This window comes from Oncorhynchus mykiss, chromosome 24 (genome assembly GCF_013265735.2).
Source record: "Oncorhynchus mykiss isolate Arlee chromosome 24, USDA_OmykA_1.1, whole genome shotgun sequence".
Classification (NCBI taxonomy): Eukaryota; Metazoa; Chordata; class Actinopteri; order Salmoniformes; family Salmonidae; genus Oncorhynchus; species Oncorhynchus mykiss.
This window is the reverse complement of record NC_048588.1, coordinates 15,276,444-15,298,481: the sequence shown is the minus strand read 5'-3', so window position 1 is coordinate 15,298,481 and position 22,038 is coordinate 15,276,444. Positions and strand designations below refer to the sequence as shown.

General features: G+C 44.8%; 1 protein-coding gene across 1 annotated transcript in view; it reads left to right on the top strand.

Moving 5' to 3' along the window:
* LOC110503349 (protocadherin-16) overlaps nt 1-22,038 on the top strand; it is a 46,033-nt gene that overhangs the window by 8 nt on the left and 23,987 nt on the right. Inside the window, exons 1-10 of the mRNA XM_036961079.1 lie at nt 1-19; nt 8,535-8,723; nt 11,236-11,467; nt 16,247-16,483; nt 18,516-19,135; nt 19,671-19,814; nt 20,012-20,288; nt 21,088-21,275; nt 21,433-21,529; nt 21,784-21,941. The exon at nt 1-19 is cut by the window's left edge and continues 8 nt beyond it. Coding sequence (XP_036816974.1) covers nt 1-19; nt 8,535-8,723; nt 11,236-11,467; nt 16,247-16,483; nt 18,516-19,135; nt 19,671-19,814; nt 20,012-20,288; nt 21,088-21,275; nt 21,433-21,529; nt 21,784-21,941 — 2,161 coding nt within the window. The remainder of the gene's footprint in view (nt 20-8,534; nt 8,724-11,235; nt 11,468-16,246; nt 16,484-18,515; nt 19,136-19,670; nt 19,815-20,011; nt 20,289-21,087; nt 21,276-21,432; nt 21,530-21,783; nt 21,942-22,038) is intronic.

Below are 22,038 nucleotides of genomic sequence, written 5' to 3'. Positions count from 1 at the left end.
CCAACACAGCAGCACCACAGTGGGCAGAGCAAAGACCCAGAGGGAGGGGAGAGAAGCCTGAACAATACAATACCGACTCAGAGGATCACAGTACCAGGCTATGTCCCAAATCCCCTAATGACCCCATCCCCTATATAGTGCATTACTTTGAAAAGGACACAGAGGGTTCTGGTCAAAAGTAGTTCACAATGTAGGAAATAGGGTACCATTTGGGATGCAGACAGAGTATCAGAGTACAGCAGAGGTCACTGTAGAGGGGTCAGGGGATGGTGATATCAGATACCTGTTAATTTTACATGGGAAAGTGTGGGAACTCTCCTAGCCTGGTTACCAGGTCTGTATGTAGTTCTCTTCTAGCCTGGTTACCAGGTCTGTATGTAGTTATGTTCTAGCCTGGTTACAATATCTGTATGTAGTGATGTTCTAGCCTGGTTACCAGGTCTGTATGTAGTTATGTTCTAGCCTGGTTACTAGGTCTGTATGTAGTTATATTTTAGCCTGGTTACCAGGTCTGTATGTAGATATGTTCTAGCCTGGTTACCAGGTCTGGATGTAGTTCTCTTCTAGCCTGGTTACCAGATGTGTATGTAGTTCTCTCCTAGTCTGGTTACCAGGTCTGTATGTAGTTCTCTCCTAGTCTGGTTACCAGGTCTGTATGTAGTTCTCTCCTAGTCTGGTTACCAGGTCTGTATGTAGTTCTCTCCTAGCCTGGTTACCAGATGTGTATGTAGTTCTCTTCTACCCTGGTTACCAGATGTGTATGTAGTTCTCTTCTACCCTGGTTACCAGATGTGTATGTAGTTCTCTCCTAGTCTGGTTACCAGGTCTGTATGTAGTTCTCTCCTAGCCTGGTTACCAGGTCTGTATGTAGTTATGTTCTAGCCTGGTTACCAGGTCTGTATGTAGTTATGTTCTAGCCTGGTTACCAGGTCTGTATGTAGTTATGTTCTAGCCTGGTTACCAGGTCTGTATGTAGTTCTCTCCTAGCCTGGTTACCAGGTCTGTATGTAGTTATGTTCTAACCTGGTTACCAGGTCTGTATGTAGTTATGTTCTAGCCTGGTTACCAGGTCTGTATGTAGTTATGTTCTAGCCTGGTTACTAGGTCTGTATGTAGTTATGTTCTAGCCTGGTTACCAGGTCTGTATGTAGTTATGTTCTAGTCTGGTTACCAGGTCTGTATGTAGTTCTCTTCTAGCCTGGTTACCAGGTCTGTATGTAGTTATGTTCTAGCCTGGTTACCAGGTCTGTATGTAGTTCTCTCCTAGTCTGGTTACCAGGTCTGTATGTAGTTATGTTCTAGCCTGGTTACCAGGTCTGTATGTAGTTCTCTTCTAGCCTGGTTACCAGGTCTGTATGTAGTTATGTTCTAGTCTGGTTACCAGGTCTGTATGTAGTTCTCTTCTAGCCTGGTTACCAGGTCTGTATGTAGTTCTCTTCTAGCCTGGTTACCAGGTCTGTATGTAGTTCTCTCCTAGTCTGGTTACCAGGTCTGTATGTAGTTCTCTCCTAGTCTGGTTACCAGGTCTGTATGTAGTTCTCTCCTAGCCTGGTTACCAGGTCTGTATGTAGTTATGTTCTAGCCTGGTTACCAGGTCTGTATGTAGTTCTCTTCTAGCCTGGATACCAGGTCTGTATGTAGTTCTCTCCTAGTCTGGTTACCAGGTCTGTATGTAGTTCTCTCCTAGCCTGGTTACCAGGTCTGTATGTAGTTATGTTCTAGCCTGGTTACCAGGTCTGTATGTAGTTATGTTCTAGCCTGGTTACTAGGTCTGTATGTAGTTATGTTCTAGCCTGGTTACCAGGTCTGGATGTAGTTCTCTTCTAGCCTGGTTACCAGATGTGTATGTAGTTCTCTTCTAGCCTGGTTACCAGATGTGTATGTAGTTCTCTTCTAGCCTGGTTACTAGGTCTGTATGTAGTGATGTTCTAGCCTGGTTACCAGGTCTGTATGTAGTTATGTTCTAGCCTGGTTACCAGGTCTGGTTGTAGTTCTCTCCTAGCCTGGTTACCAGGTCTGTATGTAGTTATGTTCTAGCCTGGTTACCAGGTCTGAATGTAGTTATGTTCTTGCCTGGTTACCAGGTCTGTATGTAAATCTTTATCCAACACCTGTGACTGACTCATCGTCAATGAAATTCAAGAACAAGAACATTTGGCTGAAGCCCACATATACTTAGCTGTTGTTTACAAGCGTTTGAACAACAGCGGCTGATTGGCTAGTGTCTACAGGTTGGTTTGTATTGGGTCAGAGTTCACTCAGCCTGTGTAGCATCGGCTAAAGTTCAGAGGTCAAATCATCAGCTTCACAGACCCCTGACTGTGTCCCAAATGTCATACCTATACTCTAGTTAGTGCATTGCTTTTGATCAGACCCACTATATATGGAATAAAGTACCATTTGGGACGAAGCCCTGAGCCTTATTCCATTAGCTGGAGGAGAGTGGAACTGTGACGTTAGTTGATGATGGAACCATGGATTCAAGATGGAAATGTATAACACAACACACATGTATCCCTGCCAAGGCTGGAACTGAGCTGCACTGTTAGTTAACGTAAGTACAGTATGTTTTCACCGCTGTGACTATGGTTGTGTCCCAAATGGCACCCTATTCCCTATATAGTGCACTGCTGTTGACCAGAGCCCTATTGGGGAATAATGAATAGGGTGCCATTTGGGACCCATACTGTATAAAGGGAAGGAACGGTCTGGCTGTGATTATAATTATAACAACACAACACCAGATACCAGATTTAAATACTCAGCATTGCGACATGGTAGGCGCATGGTGAGCGGACATCAATCTTAATCACATGGTTCTTATTAGTCTTAGCACATTGTGAGTGATTTACACCTTCCCCTCATCTCGTTCTCTCCCTCTTCCGCTTCCCCTCTCTCTCCCTCTCTGTCTCTCCCTCCATTTCTGTTTCTCTATCTCTCTCACTGTGTGTGATTTACCACAGCTCCTTCCATCAGGACTTTTTTTATGAACGCCAGAGACGTAATTCTATTGGGTTAATCCTCCTCGTCACTCCCAGTTGTCTGTCTGTCTGTGGTTTGGCTAATTATTCTGCCTGCGTTCCAAATGGCACCCTATTCCAGTATTCCCTATGGTGCACTACTGTGCCATTTAGGAAAAGACATTCTGTCTCATTATTAACCAAGCCTGTCCAGCTGAGTGGAGATGTTATGCTGTCATCTTCTTGCCTGCATCTGAAATGGCATCCTATTTTCTATTTAGTGCACTACTTTTGACCAGGGCTCATAGGGCACTTTGTAGGGATGGGGTGTTATTTGGGACACATCTCCTGGACAGGCAGACCTAGTCCTCAGCCTCAGCTCACTCACCTAGAATGAGAGAAGAATAGAGATTCCAGGTCCCTGTAGAGTTGAGATCATTCTGATTGCTCTCCACAGGCGTAGTATTGTGAACGTTTAGGGTTCTATATCAATTCTATTGTACCTTCATTATAGTACAACAACATAAAACTCCTCTGCATTTGGAGCTAAATGTATGGTTATGTTTAGAGGGTTGAGTTTAGAGCAGGGTTATTATAGTCAAACATCCACTGGATATGGTTTGTCAATGTGTGTTTCCCTGAAATCAAGCGTGGAGAGATTGTAGATAACAGTTGGATCAGTACATCTGTCTCTACCATGTATAACGGGCATCAGGCTGGTGAGATTGTAGATAACAGTTGGATCAGTACATCTGTCTCTACCATGTATAACGGGAATCAGGCTGGTGAGATTGTAGATAACAGTTGGATCAGTACATCTATCTCTACCATGTATAACGGGAATCAGGCTGGTGAATGCATTCTGAACTGGAGGTGAACCTGTCCACATGCCTCCTATTACTCCTGATATCTGTCTTCACAACATACAACAGCCTCATAGCTCCCAATCCCTGGACTGTACTGTTCTCTCTCTCTCTCCATCCCCTCTCTCTCTCGTTCTCTTTCTAGCCTGAACTAGATTAGCATTCAGTTGTATCCATTCACCTTTGAGGCAGAGCTGTGGTGTGTGCGTGTGAACTGTGGAACTCCAGGTCCTAGTAATACTGTTCCACTACTCCACTGTCCATCCAGGCTATGCAGCCAGGAGACCCTCACTATTTTTGTGTCTGGCACTTTTTTTAATGCTATGCTACAGAAGAGTGTTTTCCCTCCAGCTTCAGTATTGCGCTCATATGAGAGTAGCGAACTCTATAGCCTCTACCTCTGAAATCATAGTTCCATTCTTTCCCCTCCACTGTAAATCCCAGGTGCATTCTACCAGTTCATTTGTCAGCCCTCATATCATAAATATTTAATGTGAGTATTGTACAGGTGCCATTTTTTATGACGGTGGTATTGGCTAGGAAAATAAACATTCCTCCATGCCTGGTTGTGGCTGAAATGGAAAGCTACGTTTGTGTCTCCTCATATAGCTCTCTCTCGCTCTCTCTCTCTCTCTCTCTCTCTCTCTCTCTCTCTCTCTCTCTCTCTCTCTCTCTCTCACACACACACACACACACACACACACACACACACACACACACACACACACACACACACACACACACACACACACACACACACACACACACACACACACACACACACAAATCAAGCCGTCTCCTACAGTAAGCCACGACCAGTACTCAGTGTTTAACTTGTCCAGGTTCAGTCATGCTACTGTGGTGAGAACAAGAGGGAGCAGTGCAGTAGATAATAGAATATTGAAGCTACAGCTTCAGGCCTAGAGAGTTGCTGTGTTTTAACAGAGATGCTCACCTCTCCTCAACAAGCTCCCGGTCTCTGACCCCTCCTGTGGTTTACTAGCCTTCTCTTTGGTGTGTGTCTCTCTCTGCCAACATCACAGGGTCTCTTGCTGGCTCTCTCACTGTCCTTTGGCTGTCGTTAGGCCAAACACACACACACACAAAAACACACACATGTATGCACACATACACACATACAGCTCCGTACAACCATACAGAACAGAGATCCTGTTTCAGTTGAGAATCATCATCACCTCGTACACTCACAGGAGCCAGGGCCAGGCCAGGACAGAGAAGTGTGTGCTTTTGATAAGCATGGCTGGCTGTATTTTCCTTGGCCCAGTCTCTCATAGCTCTCTCCTAGCTGCCCTCTTAGGCACAGAGCAGCCATACTGCAGTAGTAGTAGTCGTACTTTCCTTCCCAGAGTGATCCCCCCCCCTTTTTTGAGATGGAAGGAAGAGAGAACTCTAATCAACTTGTGAGGCTTAACCCCATCTGTAATCTCTTTCTAGCTGCGATCCCGAGCCAACACTTGCAAACGATTACCCTGCCAGTACCCAGGAGGCTCTCTGATTGGCTTGTTTGGTTAGTCTAATCCAGGGAACTGCTACAGTCTCCTCTCCGCGGCTGACTAGTGGCTGGCCGGGGAGTTGGGCTGAACTGAGTGGAGGTTGTCTGTTATGAACCCACCAGCCCCAGCTCTCAGCTGTCTCTGTACTGTAGATGTGAGGTGTATTAGAACCAGACGTTGAGGGGTAGAACATTAGAGTTATAATGTGGTGAGGCAGGGAGGCAGTGAGGCGTGCTGTGGGGGGTACACTGCTGCTCCCCAGCCCTCCCTCCCCATCCCCCTCCCTCCCCATCTTCCCTCTCTCCCTGTCACTGGGCTGTTCAGACAGACGCCACTCCACTTCTGAACCAGCCTGGCTGTCTCTACTGCTGGCATCTCTCCCGGCTAAACGCAGGCAGTACTGGGGAAGTCATCCTCTCCTCCCTCCCTCCCCCAGTGCCTCGTTCTATCAGAGGAGGCGGTTTGGCTTGTGCTCCAACTCAGATAAACAACACAGACGAGAAGAAAATACTCCCTCCAACAACACCTGGTGTCCTGTACTGTTACTGTTATTGTTACTGTCCTGTACTGTTACTGTCCTGTACTGTTACTGTTACTGTTACTGTTCTGTACTGTACTGTCCTGTACTGTTACTGTTATTGTTACTGTCCTGTACTGTACTGTTACTGTCCTGTACTGTACTGTTACTGTTACTGTTCTGTACTGTTACTGTTACTGTCACTGTCCTGTACTGTACTGTTACTGTCCTGTACTGTACTGTTACTGTCACTGTCCTGTACTGTTACTGTTACTGTCCTGTACTGTTACTGTTACTGTTACTGTTCTGTACTGTACTGTCCTGTACTGTTACTGTTATTGTCCTGTCCTGTACTGTACTGTTACTGTTACTGTCCTGTACTGTTACTGTTACTGTTACTGTTACTATCCTGTCCTGTACTGTAACTGTTACTGTTCTGTACTGTTCTGTACTGTACTGTCCTGTACTGTTACTGTTACTGTTATTGTCCTGTCCTGTGCTGTTACTGTTACTGTTATTGTTACTGTCCTGTACTGTTACTGTCCTGTACTGTTACTGTTCTGTACTGTACTGTCCTGTCCTGTACTGTTACTGTTATTGTCCTGTCCTGTTACTGTTACTGTTACTGTTACTGTTCTGTACTGTACTGTTACTGTTACTGTTACTGTTACTGTTATTGTCCTGTCCTGTACTGTCCTGTACTGTTACTGTTACTGTCCTGTACTGTCCTGTACTGTTACTGTCCTGTACTGTCCTGTCCTGTACTGTTACTGTCCTGTACTGTTACTGTTACTGTCCTGTACTGTCCTGTACTGTTACTGTTACTGTCCTGTACTGTTACTGTTACTGTTCTGTACTGTACTGTCCTGTACTGTTACTGTTACTGTCCTGTCCTTTCCTGTCCTGTCCTGTCCTGTCCTGTACTGTTACTGTTACTATCCTGTACTGTCCTGTACTGTACTGTTACTGTCCTGTACTGTTACTGTTACTGTCCTGTACTGTCCTGTACTGTTACTGTCCTGTACTGTCCTGTACTGTTACTGTTACTGTCCTGTCCTGTACTGTCCTGTACTGTACTGTTACTGTTACTGTCCTGTACTGTCCTGTACTGTTACTGTTACTGTTACTATCCTGTCCTGTCCTGTACTGTTACTGTCCTGTACTGTTACTGTTACTGTTCTGTACTGTTACTGTTACTGTTCTGTACTGTTACTTTTATTCTTACTGTCCTGTACTATTACTGTCCTGTACTGTTACTGTTATTGTTACTGTCCTGTACTGTTACTGTTATTGTTATTGTCCTGTACTGTTACTGTCCTGTACTGTTACTGTCCTGCACTGTTACTGTCCTGTACTGTTACTGTTACTGTTACTGTCCTGCACTGTTAATGTTACTGTCCTGTACTCTTACTGTTACTGTCCTGTACTGTTACTGTTATTGTTACTGTCCTGTACTGTTACTGTCCTGTACTGTTACTGTTACTGTCCTGTATTGTCCTGTACTGTTACTGTTACTGTTACTGTCCTGCACTGTTACTGTTACTGTTACTGTCCTGTACTGTTACTGTTACTGTCCTGTACTGTTACTGTTACTGTCCTGTACCGTCCTGCTATGTCCTGTCCTGTACTGTACTGTACTGTACTGTTACTGTTACTGTCCTGTACTGTTACTGTTACTGTCCTGTACTTTTACTGTTACTGTCCTGTACCGTCCTGCTATGTACTGTACTGTACTGTACTGTTACTGTCCTGTACTGTTACTGTTACTGTCCTGTACTGTACTGTACTGTACTGTACTGTACTGTACTGTACTGTCCTGTACTGTACTGTTACTGTTACTGTCCTGTACCGTCCTGCTATGTACTGTTCTGTACTGTACTGTACTGTTACTGTTACTGTCACTGTCCTGCACTGTCCTGTACTGTTACTGTTACTGTCACTGCCACTGTCACTGTCCTGTACTGTTACTGTTACTGGCCTGTACTGTTACTGTTACTGTCCTGTACTGTTACTGTTACTGTTACTGTTACTGTACTGTACTGTACTGTTACTGTTACTGTTACTGTTACTGTACTGTCCTGCACTGTCCTGTACTGTTACTGTCACTGCCACTGTCACTGTCCTGTACTGTTACTGTTACTGTTACTGTTACTGTTACTGTCCTGTACTGTTACTGTCACTGTTACTGTTACTGTCCTGTACTGTTACTGTTACTGTTACTTTTACTGTTACTGTTACTGTTACTGTACTGTACTGTTACTGTCCTGTACTGTTACTGTCACTGTCCTGTACTGAACTGTACTGTTACTGTCATGTACTGTCCTGCTATGTACTGTCATGTACTGTCCTGTACTGTCCTGTGTGGGTTGTCGTTCATACTAGTGGTACTATCCAAAATTATCCCACAGGGTACATGCTGAAATACATTGGTCTAACTAGAAGGGTAATTTTCCTGAAGTCAAATTGTGTGCTTGCTTCAGCTGTCCAAAAGTAATTTATGGTAGTGGAATAATAGTATTTTTTGAAGTCAACATTCAATGTCCTCCAAAAAGTTAGTGAATATTTCCTTCTCTTGTCTAGCTCCTAAGATTCTTGTGTCTTCATAGGCGTAACAGTGAAAGATCCCCTTAAGACAAACTGTCTAACCCAGACATCCTTTCTTTTATCTCCCTCTCTGCAGGTGACAGCGACAGATGCGGATGGTGGCTCCTTCGGCTCCATCAGCTACTCTCTGGGGTCAGGCATCAACAGTGCTGTCCCCTCCCAGTTCTCTGTAGGGACGGAGACAGGACAGATCTGTACCAACGTGGATCTGGACAGGGATCAGGGACCAACCAGCTATGACTTTACCGTCACCGCCGTGGACGGGGTGAGTCTCCACACATCTCCTACTGTATCTCTCCACCCTCCTAATCTCTCCTTCCCTCTGCACTCTTCCCTCCATTTACCCTCCACTAACCTTCTCTCCCTCCACCTTCCTCAACCTCTCCGGAAGATGTCCAGCAGTGGACTTTATTCTTTATTATGGAGTTTATTATTCTCCCCTCCTCCATATCTCTCCACCCTCTTCTCTCTCTAGACCCACTTCTTGACTATCTCTCCACCCTCTTCTCTCTCTAGACCCACTTCTTGGCTATCTCTCCACCCTCTTCTCTCTCTAGACCCACTTTTTGGCTATCCCTCTACCCTCTTCTCTCCCTAGACTCACTTCTTGGCTATCTCTCCACCCTCTTCTCTCTCTAGACCCACTTCTTGGCTATCTCTCCACCCTCTTCTCTCTATAGACCCACTTCTTGGCTATCTCTCCATCCTCATCCAATGTCTGCATTCCCTATATAGTCCATTCCTTTTCACCAGAGCCCTATGGGAATAGAGTGGCATTCTAATCTCTCCCTGTGAGTACATTAAACCCCTGACAGTGATCTCTTAAAGCAGTGTTTTTCACAGTGTTTATAACAGCAGGGCTAAAAGAAGAAAAACTCCAGCACACTGGTAATATTAATGCTTCCAACAATTGAATGGATCTTTTTAACCGACATTTCACAGCAGGGTTCACAGCAGACAAATAGCTAGCAGAACCCTGGCTATTAGACGCAGCTATAGAGCCAGAGCCAGGATAGCTAGTAGAGAGGGGAGCAGCTCCCCAGCCAGGCAGAGCAGAACACAGCAGAGCAGCAAATCTGTCATTAGTGCAGCCAAATAAAATAGTCTGAATGAGTCTCCCTGGCAGGGCTGTGCTGTGAATGAGTCTCCCTGGCAGGACTGTGCTGTGAATGAATCTCCCTGGCAGGGCTGTGCTGTGAATGAGTCTCCCTGGCAGGGCTGTGCTGTGAATGAGTCTCCCTGGCAGGACTGTGCTGTGAATGAATCTCCCTGGCAGGGCTGTGCTGTGAATGAATCTCCCTGGCAGGGCTGTGCTGTGAATGAATCTCCCTGGCAGGGCTGTGCTGTGAATGAGTCTCCCTGGCAGGGCTGTGCTGTGAATGAGTCTCCCTGGTAGGGCTGTGTTGTAAATTAGTCTCCCTGGCAGGACTGTGCTGTGAATGAATCTCCCTGGCAGGGCTGTGTTGTAAATTAGTCTCCCTGGCAGGACTGTGCTGTGAATGAGGCTCCCTGGTAGGACTGTGCTATGAATGAGTCTCCCTGGCAGGACTGTGCTGTGAATGAGGCTCCCTGGCAGGACTGTGCTGTGAATGAGTCTCCCTGGCAGGACTGTGCTGTGAATGAGTCTCCCTGGCAGGACTGTGCTGTGAATGAGTCTCCCTGGCAGGACTGTGCTGTGAATGAGACTCCCTGGCAGGACTGTGCTGTGAATGAGACTCCCTGGCAGGACTGTGCTGTGAATGAGTCTCCCTGGCAGGACTGTGCTGTGAATGAATCTCCTTGGCAGGACTTTGCTGTGAATGAGACTCCCTGGCAGGACTGTGCTGTGAATGAGTCTCCCTGGCAGGACTGTGCTGTGATAGCATCCTGTAGCACCACACTCCAAATCATACTTGAAAGTTAAAGGCTAGAAATTAATGGAAATCACTGCAGTCATGGTAAAACAATCAGATAGAGAAGAGAGAGTGATAGAGCGAGAGAAAGAGAGAGAGAGAGAGAGAGAGAGAGAGAGAGAGAGAGAGAGAGAGAAAAATGCATACAACGTCAAGCAGACTGGCAGACAGACAGAGACAGACAGACACAGACAGACATGCGGACATTCAGACATACAGTCAGACAGGCAGAGAGCAGTAATATTTAATAAGTTGGACCGCTGCTCCCCCTCCTCCCTCCTCCCTCCTCCACCCTCTCATCAGTCCAGCCAAATGAAAAGCCTGCTCTGTATTCTGTTCAGAACGAGCCGCCAGGGAAACAGAGCTCTGTGGTAGTAGCGAGCCCTCTCAACCCCCACAGATCCTGACAGATTGCTGTTTCCCTGGGGAAGCTATCAATCCGTATCCCTCCACCAACCTGCCAGGACTAGATTTCAGAGTCAGACGTCTTTACCAGGGTTCCTGCTGATTTGAACTCTCTCCATTAATGTGGTCAAATGTGTTTGTTTACCACTTTGTCCTGCTGATATACAACAGCATGCAAAGTCTAGTAGAACAGAGAGCTTTTTGTCCTTAGAAGAGGTGCAAACCCAACACCTAACTCACTACAGCTGGGCTTTGATATAAAGGGGGAAAGGTGCTCAGCTTAACTGAAGCATGTTGAAATAAAACACGTTCCTACCCCAGGACACTTCATGTGGTGACTGTCCCAGAAAATTCTGGTTTTGTCCATTGTTTTATTATTGGTTTCACATAAATCTCCAACAATCCAACACAGAATGTCACATTCCAATGAGAGTTGTCTTTTTGATTTATTGTTTGATTTTCCTTTCTGTTCCCCTGCAGGGCGGTCTGAACTCTGTGGCCTACGTCAGGGTGGACCTGCTGGACATCAATGACAACAGACCAGTCTTCTACCCTGTGAGCTACGCCGTCAGCCTTAGCTCCCAGAGTGCACCTGGCACTTCTGTTGTCAAGGTTACGGCCCTTGACCCCGACACTGGGGAGAACGGGAGGGTCACGTACCGAACCGTCCCCAGGGGCAACTCCCCCTTCTTCACCCTCAACAAAGACACAGGTTGGTGTTTTTACTGTAATACAGATTTAACAACAAAGACACAGTTTGGTACTTTTACTGTAATACAGCTTTTTAATTAACAAAAAGACACAGGTTGGTGTTTTTACATGTGGTACAGCTTTAACTATGAACAAAGACACAGGTTGGTGTTTTTACATGTAGTACAGCTTTAACAACAAAGACACAGGTTGGTGTTTTTACATGTAGTACAGCTTTAACTATGAACAAAGACACAGGTTGGTGTTTTTACATGTAGTACAGCTTTAACTATGAACAAAGACACAGGTTGGTGTTTTTACATGTAGTACAGCTTTAACTATGAACAAAGACACAGGTTGGTGTTTTTACATGTGGTACAGCTTTAACTATGAGCAAAGACACAGGTTGGTGTTTTTACATGTGGTACAGCTTTAACAACAAAGACACAGGTTGGTGTTTTTACATGTAGTACAGCTTTAACAACAAAGACACAGGTTGGTGTTTTTACATGTGGTACAGCTTTAACAACAAAGACACAGGTTGGTGTTTTTACATGTGGTACAGCTTTAACTATGAACAAAGACACAGGTTGGTGTTTTTACATGTAGTACAGCTTTAACAACAAAGACACAGGTTGGTGTTTTTACATGTAGTACAGCTTTAACAACAAAGACACAGGTTGGTGTTTTTACATGTAGTACAGCTTTAACAACAAAGACACAGGTTGGTGTTTTTACATGTGGTACAGCTTTAACAACAAAGACACAGGTTGGTGTTTTTTACATGTGGTACAGCTTTAACAACAAAGACACAGGTTGGTGTTTTTACATGTGGTACAGCTTTAACTATGAAGAAAGACACAGGTTGGTGTTTTTACATGTGGTACAGCTTTAACTATGAACAAAGACACAGGTTGGTGTTTTTACATGTAGTACAGCTTTAACTATGAACAAAGACACAGGTTGGTGTTTTTACATGTAGTACAGCTTTAACAACAAAGACACAGGTTGGTGTTTTTACATGTAGTACAGCTTTAACAACAAAGACACAGGTTGGTGTTTTTACATGTGGTACAGCTTTAACAACAAAGACACAGGTTGGTGTTTTTACATGTGGTACAGCTTTAACAACAAAGACACAGGTTGGTGTTTTTACATGTGGTACAGCTTTAACTATGAAGAAAGACACAGGTTGGTGTTTTTACATGTGGTACAGCTTTAACTATGAACAAAGACACAGGTTGGTGTTTTTACATGTAGTACAGCTTTAACAACAAAGACACAGGTTGGTGTTTTTACATGTAGTACAGCTTTAACTATGAACAAAGACACAGGTTGGTGTTTTTACATGTAGTACAGCTTTAACAACAAAGACACAGGTTGGTGTTTTTACATGTAGTACAGCTTTAACTATGAACAAAGACACAGGTTGGTGTTTTTACATGTAGTACAGCTTTAACAACAAAGACACAGGTTGGTGTTTTTACATGTAGTACAGCTTTAACTATGAACAAAGACACAGGTTGGTGTTTTTACATGTAGTACAGCTTTAACAACAAAGACACAGGTTGGTGTTTTTACATGTGGTACAGCTTTAACTATGAACAAAGACACAGGTTGGTGTTTTTACATGTAGTACAGCTTTAACAACAAAGACGCAGGTTGGTGTTTTTACATGTAGTACAGCTTTAACAACAAAGACACAGGTTGGTGTTTTTACATGTGGTACAGCTTTAACTATGAACAAAAACACAGGTTGGTGTTTTTACATGTAGTACAGCTTTAACAACAAAGACACAGGTTGGTGTTTTTACATGTGGTACAGCTTTAACAACAAAGACACAGGTTGGTGTTTTTACATGTGGTACAGCTTTAACAACAATGACACAGGTTGGTGTTTTTACATGTGGTACAGCTTTAACTATGAAGAAAGACACAGGTTGGTGTTTTTACATGTGGTACAGCTTTAACTATGAACAAAGACACAGGTTGGTGTTTTTACATGTAGTACAGCTTTAACAACAAAGACACAGGTTGGTGTTTTTACATGTGGTACAGCTTTAACAACAAAGACACAGGTTGGTGTTTTTACATGTGGTACAGCTTTAACTATGAACAAAGACACAGCTTGGTGTTTTTACATGTGGTACAGCTTTAACTATGAACAAAGACACAGGTTGGTGTTTTTACATGTAGTACAGCTTTAACAACAAAGACACAGGTTGGTGTTTTTACATGTAGTACAGCTTTAACTATGAACAAAGACACAGCTTGGTGTTTTTACATGTAGTACAGCTTTAACAACAAAGACACAGGTTGGTGTTTTTACATGTGGTACAGCTTTAACTATGAACAAAGACACAGCTTGGTGTTTTTACATGTGGTACAGCTTTAACTATGAACAAAGACACAGGTTGGTGTTTTTACATGTAGTACAGCTTTAACAACAAAGACACAGGTTGGTGTTTTTACATGTGGTACAGCTTTAACAACAAAGACACAGGTTGGTGTTTTTACATGTGGTACAGCTTTAACTATGAACAAAGACACAGGTTGGTGTTTTTACATGTGGTACAGCTTTAACAACAAAGACACAGGTTGGTGTTTTTACATGTAGTACAGCTTTAACAACAAAGACACAGGTTGGTGTTTTTACATGTAGTACAGCTTTAACAACAAAGACACAGGTTGGTGTTTTTACATGTGGTACAGCTTTAACAACAAAGACACAGGTTGGTGTTTTTACATGTAGTACAGCTTTAACAACAAAGACACAGGTTGGTGTTTTTACATGTGGTACAGCTTTAACTATGAACAAAGACACAGGTTGGTGTTTTTACATGTAGTACAGCTTTAACAACAAAGACACAGGTTGGTGTTTTTACATGTAGTACAGCTTTAACTATGAACAAAGACACAGGTTGGTGTTTTTACATGTGGTACAGCTTTAACTATGAACAAAGACACAGGTTGGTGTTTTTACATGTAGTACAGCTTTAACAACAAAGACACAGGTTGGTGTTTTTACATGTAGTACAGCTTTAACAACAAAGACACAGGTTGGTGTTTTTACATGTAGTACAGCTTTAACAACAAAGACACAGGTTGGTGTTTTTACATGTAGTACAGCTTTAACAACAAAGACACAGGTTGGTGTTTTTACATGTAGTACAGCTTTAACAACAAAGACACAGGTTGGTGTTTTTACATGTAGTACAGCTTTAACAACAAAGACACAGGTTGGTGTTTTTACATGTAGTACAGCTTTAACAACAAAGACACAGGTTGGTGTTTTTACATGTAGTACAGCTTTAACAACAAAGACACAGGTTGGTGTTTTTACATGTGGTACAGCTTTAACAACAAAGACACAGGTTGGTGTTTTTACATGTAGTACAGCTTTAACAACAAAGACACAGGTTGGTGTTTTTACATGTAGTACAGCTTTAACTATGAACAAAGACACAGGTTGGTGTTTTTACATGTAGTACAGCTTTAACAACAAAGACACAGGTTGGTGTTTTTACATGTGGTACAGCTTTAACTATGAACAAAGACACAGGTTGGTGTTTTTACGTGTGGTACAGCTTTAACTATGAACAAAGACACAGGTTGGTGTTTTTACATGTAGTACAGCTTTAACAACAAAGACACAGGTTGGTGTTTTTACATGTAGTACAGCTTTAACAACAAAGACACAGGTTGGTGTTTTTACATGTAGTACAGCTTTAACAACAAAGACACAGGTTGGTGTTTTTACATGTGGTACAGCTTTAACAACAAAGACACAGGTTGGTGTTTTTACATGTGGTACAGCTTTAACAACAAAGACACAGGTTGGTGTTTTTACATGTGGTACAGCTTTAACAACAAAGACACAGGTTGGTGTTTTTACATGTGGTACAGCTTTAACTATGAACAAAGACACAGGTTGGTGTTTTTACATGTGGTACAGCTTTAACAACAAAGACACAGGTTGGTGTTTTTACATGTGGTACAGCTTTAACTATGAACAAAGACACAGGTTGGTGTTTTTACATGTAGTACAGCTTTAACTATGAACAAAGACACAGGTTGGTGTTTTTACATGTAGTACAGCTTTAACTATGAACAAAGACACAGCTTGGTGTTTTTACATGTGGTACAGCTTTAACTATGAACAAAGACACAGGTTGGTGTTTTTACATGTGGTACAGCTTTAACTATGAACAAAGACACAGGTTGATGTTTTTACATGTGGTACAGCTTTAACAACAAAGACACAGGTTGGTGTTTTTACATGTGGTACAGCTTTAACTATGAACAAAGACACAGGTTGATGTTTTTACATGTGGTACAGCTTTAACTATGAACAAAGACACAGGTTGGTGTTTTTACATGTAGTACAGCTTTAACAACAAAGACACAGGTTGGTGTTTTTACATGTAGTACAGCTTTAACTATGAACAAAGACACAGGTTGGTGTTTTTACATGTGGTACAGCTTTAACAACAAAGACACAGGTTAGTGTTTTTACATGTAGTACAGCTTTAACTATGAACAAAGACACAGGTTAGTACTGTATTAACTTCTTATGTAGTTACAGGTGTATCGAGGAAAAAGGCATTCTTGTATTTTCCACCATGTGTTTAATGGATCTTACAGATGCCAGATGCCAGCGCGCTGGAATTGAATTTTCCTGGAACTAAATAAAGTGTGTATGTTTGTGTGTGTGTGTGTGTGTCCATCCTCATGTCTCTGTGTGTGTATTTGGAACTGTGTCTGACTTTGACCACTGTGTTTTGTGTCCTTTCTCCACCAGGTGTGATCTCCCTGTCCCGGTCGCTGCATGGCAAGGCCAACACGGTGATCCCCATGGTGGTTTCAGCCCAGGACGGAGGGGGTTTGGCAGCACTGGTCAACGCCCGGGTCAACATCAGTGTGGTGGCAGGCCTGGTGGCGCCCCCTGTGTTTGAACACAGCCAGTACAGCTTCACTGTATCTGAAAACGTACTGCGAGGGACTGAGGTTGGCATTGTACAGGCCATCAGTAAGAACGGTGGGTGTGACTTGGAATTGGAACTTCTGATTGCTTAAGGACCGCTAACACCTGTTTGAAAGTATGCATATGCATGTGTGAGTGTGTGTGAGTGTGTGTGTGTGTGTGTGTGTGTGTGTGTGTGTGTGTGTGTGTGTGTGTGTGTGTGTGTGGGCAGCATGTGCTGAAAGGACTCACTGGGGCATTCTGTGCTCCCTCTGTGCTCCCTGTACCAGTTGTTCAAATAGGCAGCGAGCCACTGTACACACCTCGTTTAGAAATCACATTAATCACACATTCCATCCCAGCACATTGTTTTTATAATCATTACTTTGGATATTTAGGACTCTGTCACAGTGTAAAATACTTGACAAATGACTGAGGGGGAGTATATTGTAACTGAAGTGCTCTCTGCCTGGTCTGGTTCTGGTCTCCTCATCTGGTCTGGTCTGGTTCTGGCCCTCCTCGTCTGGTCTGGTTCTATTCTCTTCGTCTGTTCTGGTTCTGGTCTCCTTGTCTGCTCTGGTTCTGGTCATCCTTGTCTGGTCTGGTTCTGGTCTCCTCGTCTTGACTAGTTCTGGTCTCCTCGTCTGGACTGCTTCTGGTCTCCTCGTCTGGACTGGTTCTATTCTCCTCGTCTGGCCTGGTTCTATTCTCCTCGTCTGCTCTGGTTCTATTCTCCTCGTCTGGTCTGGTTCTATTCTCCTCGTCTGGTCTGGTTCTATTCTCCTCGTCTGGTCTGGTTCTGGTCTCCTCGTCTGGTCTGGTTCTATTCTCCTCGTCTGGTCTGGTTCTATTCTCCTCGTCTGGTCTGGTTCTGGTCTCCTCGTCTGGTCTGGTTCTATTCTCCTCGTCTGCTCTGGTTCTATTCTCCTCATCTGATCTGGTTCTATTCTCCTCGTCTGGTCTGGTTCTGGTCTCCTCGTCTGGTCTGGTTCTATTCTCCTCGTCTGGTCTGGTTCTATTCTCCTCGTCTGGTCTGGTTCTATTCTCCTCGTCTGGTCTGGTTCTGGTCTCCTCGTCTGTTCTGGTTCTGGTCTCCTCATTTGGACTGGTTCTATTCTCCTCGTCTGGTCTGGTTCTATTCTCCTCGTCTGGTCTGGTTCTATTCTCCTCGTCTGGTCTGGTTCTGTTCTCCTCGTCTGGTCTGGTTCTATTCTCCTCGTCTGGTCTGGTTCTATTCTCCTCGTCTGGTCTGGTTCTATTCTCCTCGTCTGGTCTGGTTCTGGTCTCCTCGTCTGTTCTGGTTCTGGTCTCCTCATTTGGACTGGTTCTATTCTCCTCGTCTGGTCTGGTTCTATTCTCCTCGTCTGGTCTGGTTCTATTCTCCTCGTCTGGACTGGTTCTATTCTCCTCGTCTGGTCTGGTTCTATTCTCCTCGTCTGGTCTGGTTCTATTCTCCTCGTCTGGTCTGGTTCTATTCTCCTCGTCTGGTCTGGTTCTATTCTCCTCGTCTGGTCTGGTTCTATTCTCCTCGTCTGGTCTGGCTCTGGATCTTGTCATCTCACTTCAAAAGATACAAATAAAATAAACTCACACACACAATTGCATCTGTATTCACAAACATGCACTCACTTACACACTCACACACTCACACACCCACACGAATATACACTCACTCACACACACACACACACACACACACACACACACACACACACACACACACACACACACACACACACACACACACACACACACACACACACATAAAACACACATTCATGCTACAGACACATCACAACTGCTGCTACCAGACTGTTATTATGATTGATAAATACTGCACAGTTTAAACACTTGCCTCCCTTCCCCAATACACGTAAAATATTGGACTATAAATGGTTCCTTCATGTATTATACTTATGCTAAGATATGTATTATTTTCTACTGAGCCATTTACTTTATGTTCATATTGTTATCTTTTATTATTTCTTATTGTTGTTGCGTTGTTGATAAAGAACCTGCAAGTAAGCATTTCGTTGGATGGTGTATACCATGTGTATCCTGTGCATAAGGGATAATAAAACATTCAACTTCCCCTGTCTGTTTCCAGGCGGCCCCAGTAAGGACATCCTGTACACCATCTCCTCTGGAGACCCTGCTGGCTACTTCACTGTGGACCCAGAGAGTGGTGCCCTGCGGACCAGCCTTCCTTTGGACCACGAGGCCCAGCCCTCTCTAACCCTGGAGCTCCAGGCTCGTAGCGGCAGCCCCCCTGCCTTCGGTCAGACCCACGTCCACATCACCATCCAGGACATCAACGACAACGCTCCGGTCTTCATGCCCTCCTCTTCTGAGTCTCTCCTCCTCCCGGAGCACACAGAGATAGGGACGGTGGTCTACAGAGTCCAGGCCAAAGACCGGGACTCCGGCCTCAACGGCCAGATGACCTTTGATCTTTCCTCTACCACGACCTCAATCGGAGGTCAAAGAACCTTTTCCATGGAGCGCAGCACAGGGGAGATCCGGCTGGTTGGCGGGCTGTCATACGACGTAACGCCGCGTTACGACCTGACGGTGACAGCTAAAGATGGCGGCGCGCCGCAGCTAAGCTCTACCATGATGCTGGTGGTGCATGTCCAGGCGGAGAACGACCACGGTCCCGTGTTCGACACCCTGACCTACCGCGTGGAGCTGAGGGAGAACACGCCGCTCAGCACACGCTTCCTACAGGTATGTCCTGTAGATTGTTCAACTAACAGCCAACAAAAATGTCTTCTAACTATCCCTAAACGTAACATCAGCACGCTGTTATGTATCAACAGAGTTGCAGTTGATCGGTTGTTGATAGTTTGAGTATCTGCAGATCATCTACATGGGACTATCCAAATAAAGTGGAACCCTTTATTGTCCCCAAGAGGAAAATAGTCTTGGATACAATTCTGTTGTATGTAAGAAAATTATATTGAGGGCAGGTTTCCCAGACCCAGACTACAGTAATCCTACCCTGGAGTAACAACAATTTGAATTTCCATTGAAAGCGATTTCTGTTGTCCAAAATAGGCTTCATCTGTATCCTGGAAACCGGCCCAATATCTGCTGCACATCATGTATACTGTTCATCCACAGGTTGAAAGGGGAACATTGCCTTGGACACATTTTTCTGTATATAACAATAGACATAATATCTCACATATCAAACAGAACTGTCAGTTCTGTAATGTTTTGTATGTATTCCTGATGAATTACTTAATTCATCCATCCACAGGTGCGAGCTCTGAGCCTGGACACCACGGGTTCAGGCTCCTCCTCTCCACTGGCGTACTACCTGAGACCTGACGGAGACGCAGCAGGGTTTGGCATTGCAGCAGACAGCGGCTGGCTGTTTGTGAAGAGCGCTCTGGACAGAGAGGTGAGGGACATGTGACAGGAAGATATATAAACTTGTCCAGACCCGCACACTGAATGCTTCTTAGCCACTTTGATTGATATCGATCATGTTGGTCTTATTCATCTGACATTAGACTTCTTTAGAGGCCTGAAAACGTCTGACAAACTTAAATTGAAAGTGTCATGTCCTTTAAAAGTGTGTCCATGACCTTTGCCCAGGTGAAGGACATGTACATGTTGATGGTTCTGGCCACGTCGGGCCACGGGCAGCTGAAGAAGACGGGCAGTGCCACGGTGAGGGTGTCGGTGACCGATGAGAACGACAACTCACCTCGTTTGACACAGGAGAGGGCTTTCCTGGCCGTGAGAGAGAACCTTCCGGTGGGGTCAGGGTTCGGACGGGTTTCGGCTATGGATCGCGACTCAGGGCTCAACGGCAGGCTCAGTTACAGACTCCTACACCCAGACAGAAGCTTCCAGATCAACTCACACACAGGTAGTTCAAAGACGGGTTAATGAATGGACTAAAAAAAGATACACTGAGTGTACAAAACATTAACAACACCTTCCTGATATTGAGCTGCACCCCCCCCCCCCCCCCCACCCCCCCACCTCAGAACAGGCTCAATTTGTCCGGGCATGGACTCTACAAGGTGTCGAAAGTGTTCCACAGGAATGCTGGCCCATGTTGACTCCAATGCTTCCCACAGTTGTCAAGTGGGCTCGATGTCCTTTGGGAGGTGGACCATTCTTGATACACACGGGAAACTGTTGAGCAGGAAAAACTCAGCGGCGTTGCAGTTCATTACACAAACCGGTGCGCTTGGCACCTTCTACCATATCCCATTCAAAGGCATTTTGTCTTGCCCATTCACCCTCTGAATGGCACATACACAATCCATGTCTCAATTGTCTCAAGACTTAACACACTCCGTGTATAATAACGTTATATTTACCACAGGAACTTCAGATGTGGCACTCAGAATAGACACACAACACACAACACCACAATTTACATGACCATTCACCCTCACTCATTCTCCTACTGCAGCTCCCTGTGCTGTATGTTCTCTGTGAAAATAAATCAGGTTAGCTGCTGTGAGATTGTGTGTAGCCGCTCTCGAGATAACTCTAACCTTCACTGCAGCTGTTCAGGTTGCTGCCATGCCTGTGTGTGTGTGATGACATGCTCTCCCTTTAATTTATCATCATTACTTCTCTCCCTCCCGTTTCTCTCACTCTCTCTCTTTCTCCCTCCTTCCTCTCTCCCTGTGTCCTCTCCCTCTCTCCCTCAGGTGAGATCAGTACCCGTGTAGGTCTGGACAGGGAGCAGCAGAGTAGTTACCAGGTGTTGTTGGTGGTCCAGGATGGAGGTACTCCCCCATGCAGCGCTACAGGGACAGCCTTCATCACCGTCCTGGATGAGAACGACAACACTCCCTCCTTCAGACACAGCCAGCCTGGCAGAGGACTGACCATGCAGGTGATAGTGAGGCTGCGTCCCAAATGGCAGCCTATTCCCTATATTGTACACTACTTTTGACCAGGGCCCTTAGGGCATGGGGTCTCACATGATATGTTAGTGGTCAGCGTTGAGAAGAAAACAAGTCACCGTTTTACCTTGTGATTTCATTCCATAGGTGATGGAGGGCCAGGCATCAGGTCTACTGCTGGGGAAAGTACAGGCCAAGGACCCTGATGAGGGAGAGAACGGCACTGTGTACTACTCCATGTCAGGTGAGAGAGGGAGGGAAGGAGGGAGAGAGAGAGGGAGAGAGTAAGGGAGGGATTGTGTATAAGTTAATGATTGAAGAGTAATTTGCTATTTTCTGCCGTTGAGTGATTATGTGAGGAATGCATTGTTTTCCTCTGGCATTGTTTCCAAAAACAACTCTGTGTAACAATTTGTAGCTGGACTCACTCACTCACTCACTCACTCACTCGGTCTCTCTTTTTCTTTCGCTCTCTTTTTCTCCCTCCCTCCTCTACAGGTCCCAGAGCAGAGCGTTTCTCTCTGAACCCGACTACAGGTGAACTGCGTTCCTCCTCTCCTCTGAGTCACTCTGACAGAGCTGAGTACAGCTTCACTGTGACCGCCACTGACCGAGGCCAGCCCTCTCACAGCGCTACCTGTTCACTACACATACAGGTGAGACCCCTAAGCCCTAGCCCATAACTCCTTCCCTCTCACAGCGCTACCTGTTCACTACACATACAGGTGAGACCCCTAACCCCTAGCCCATAAC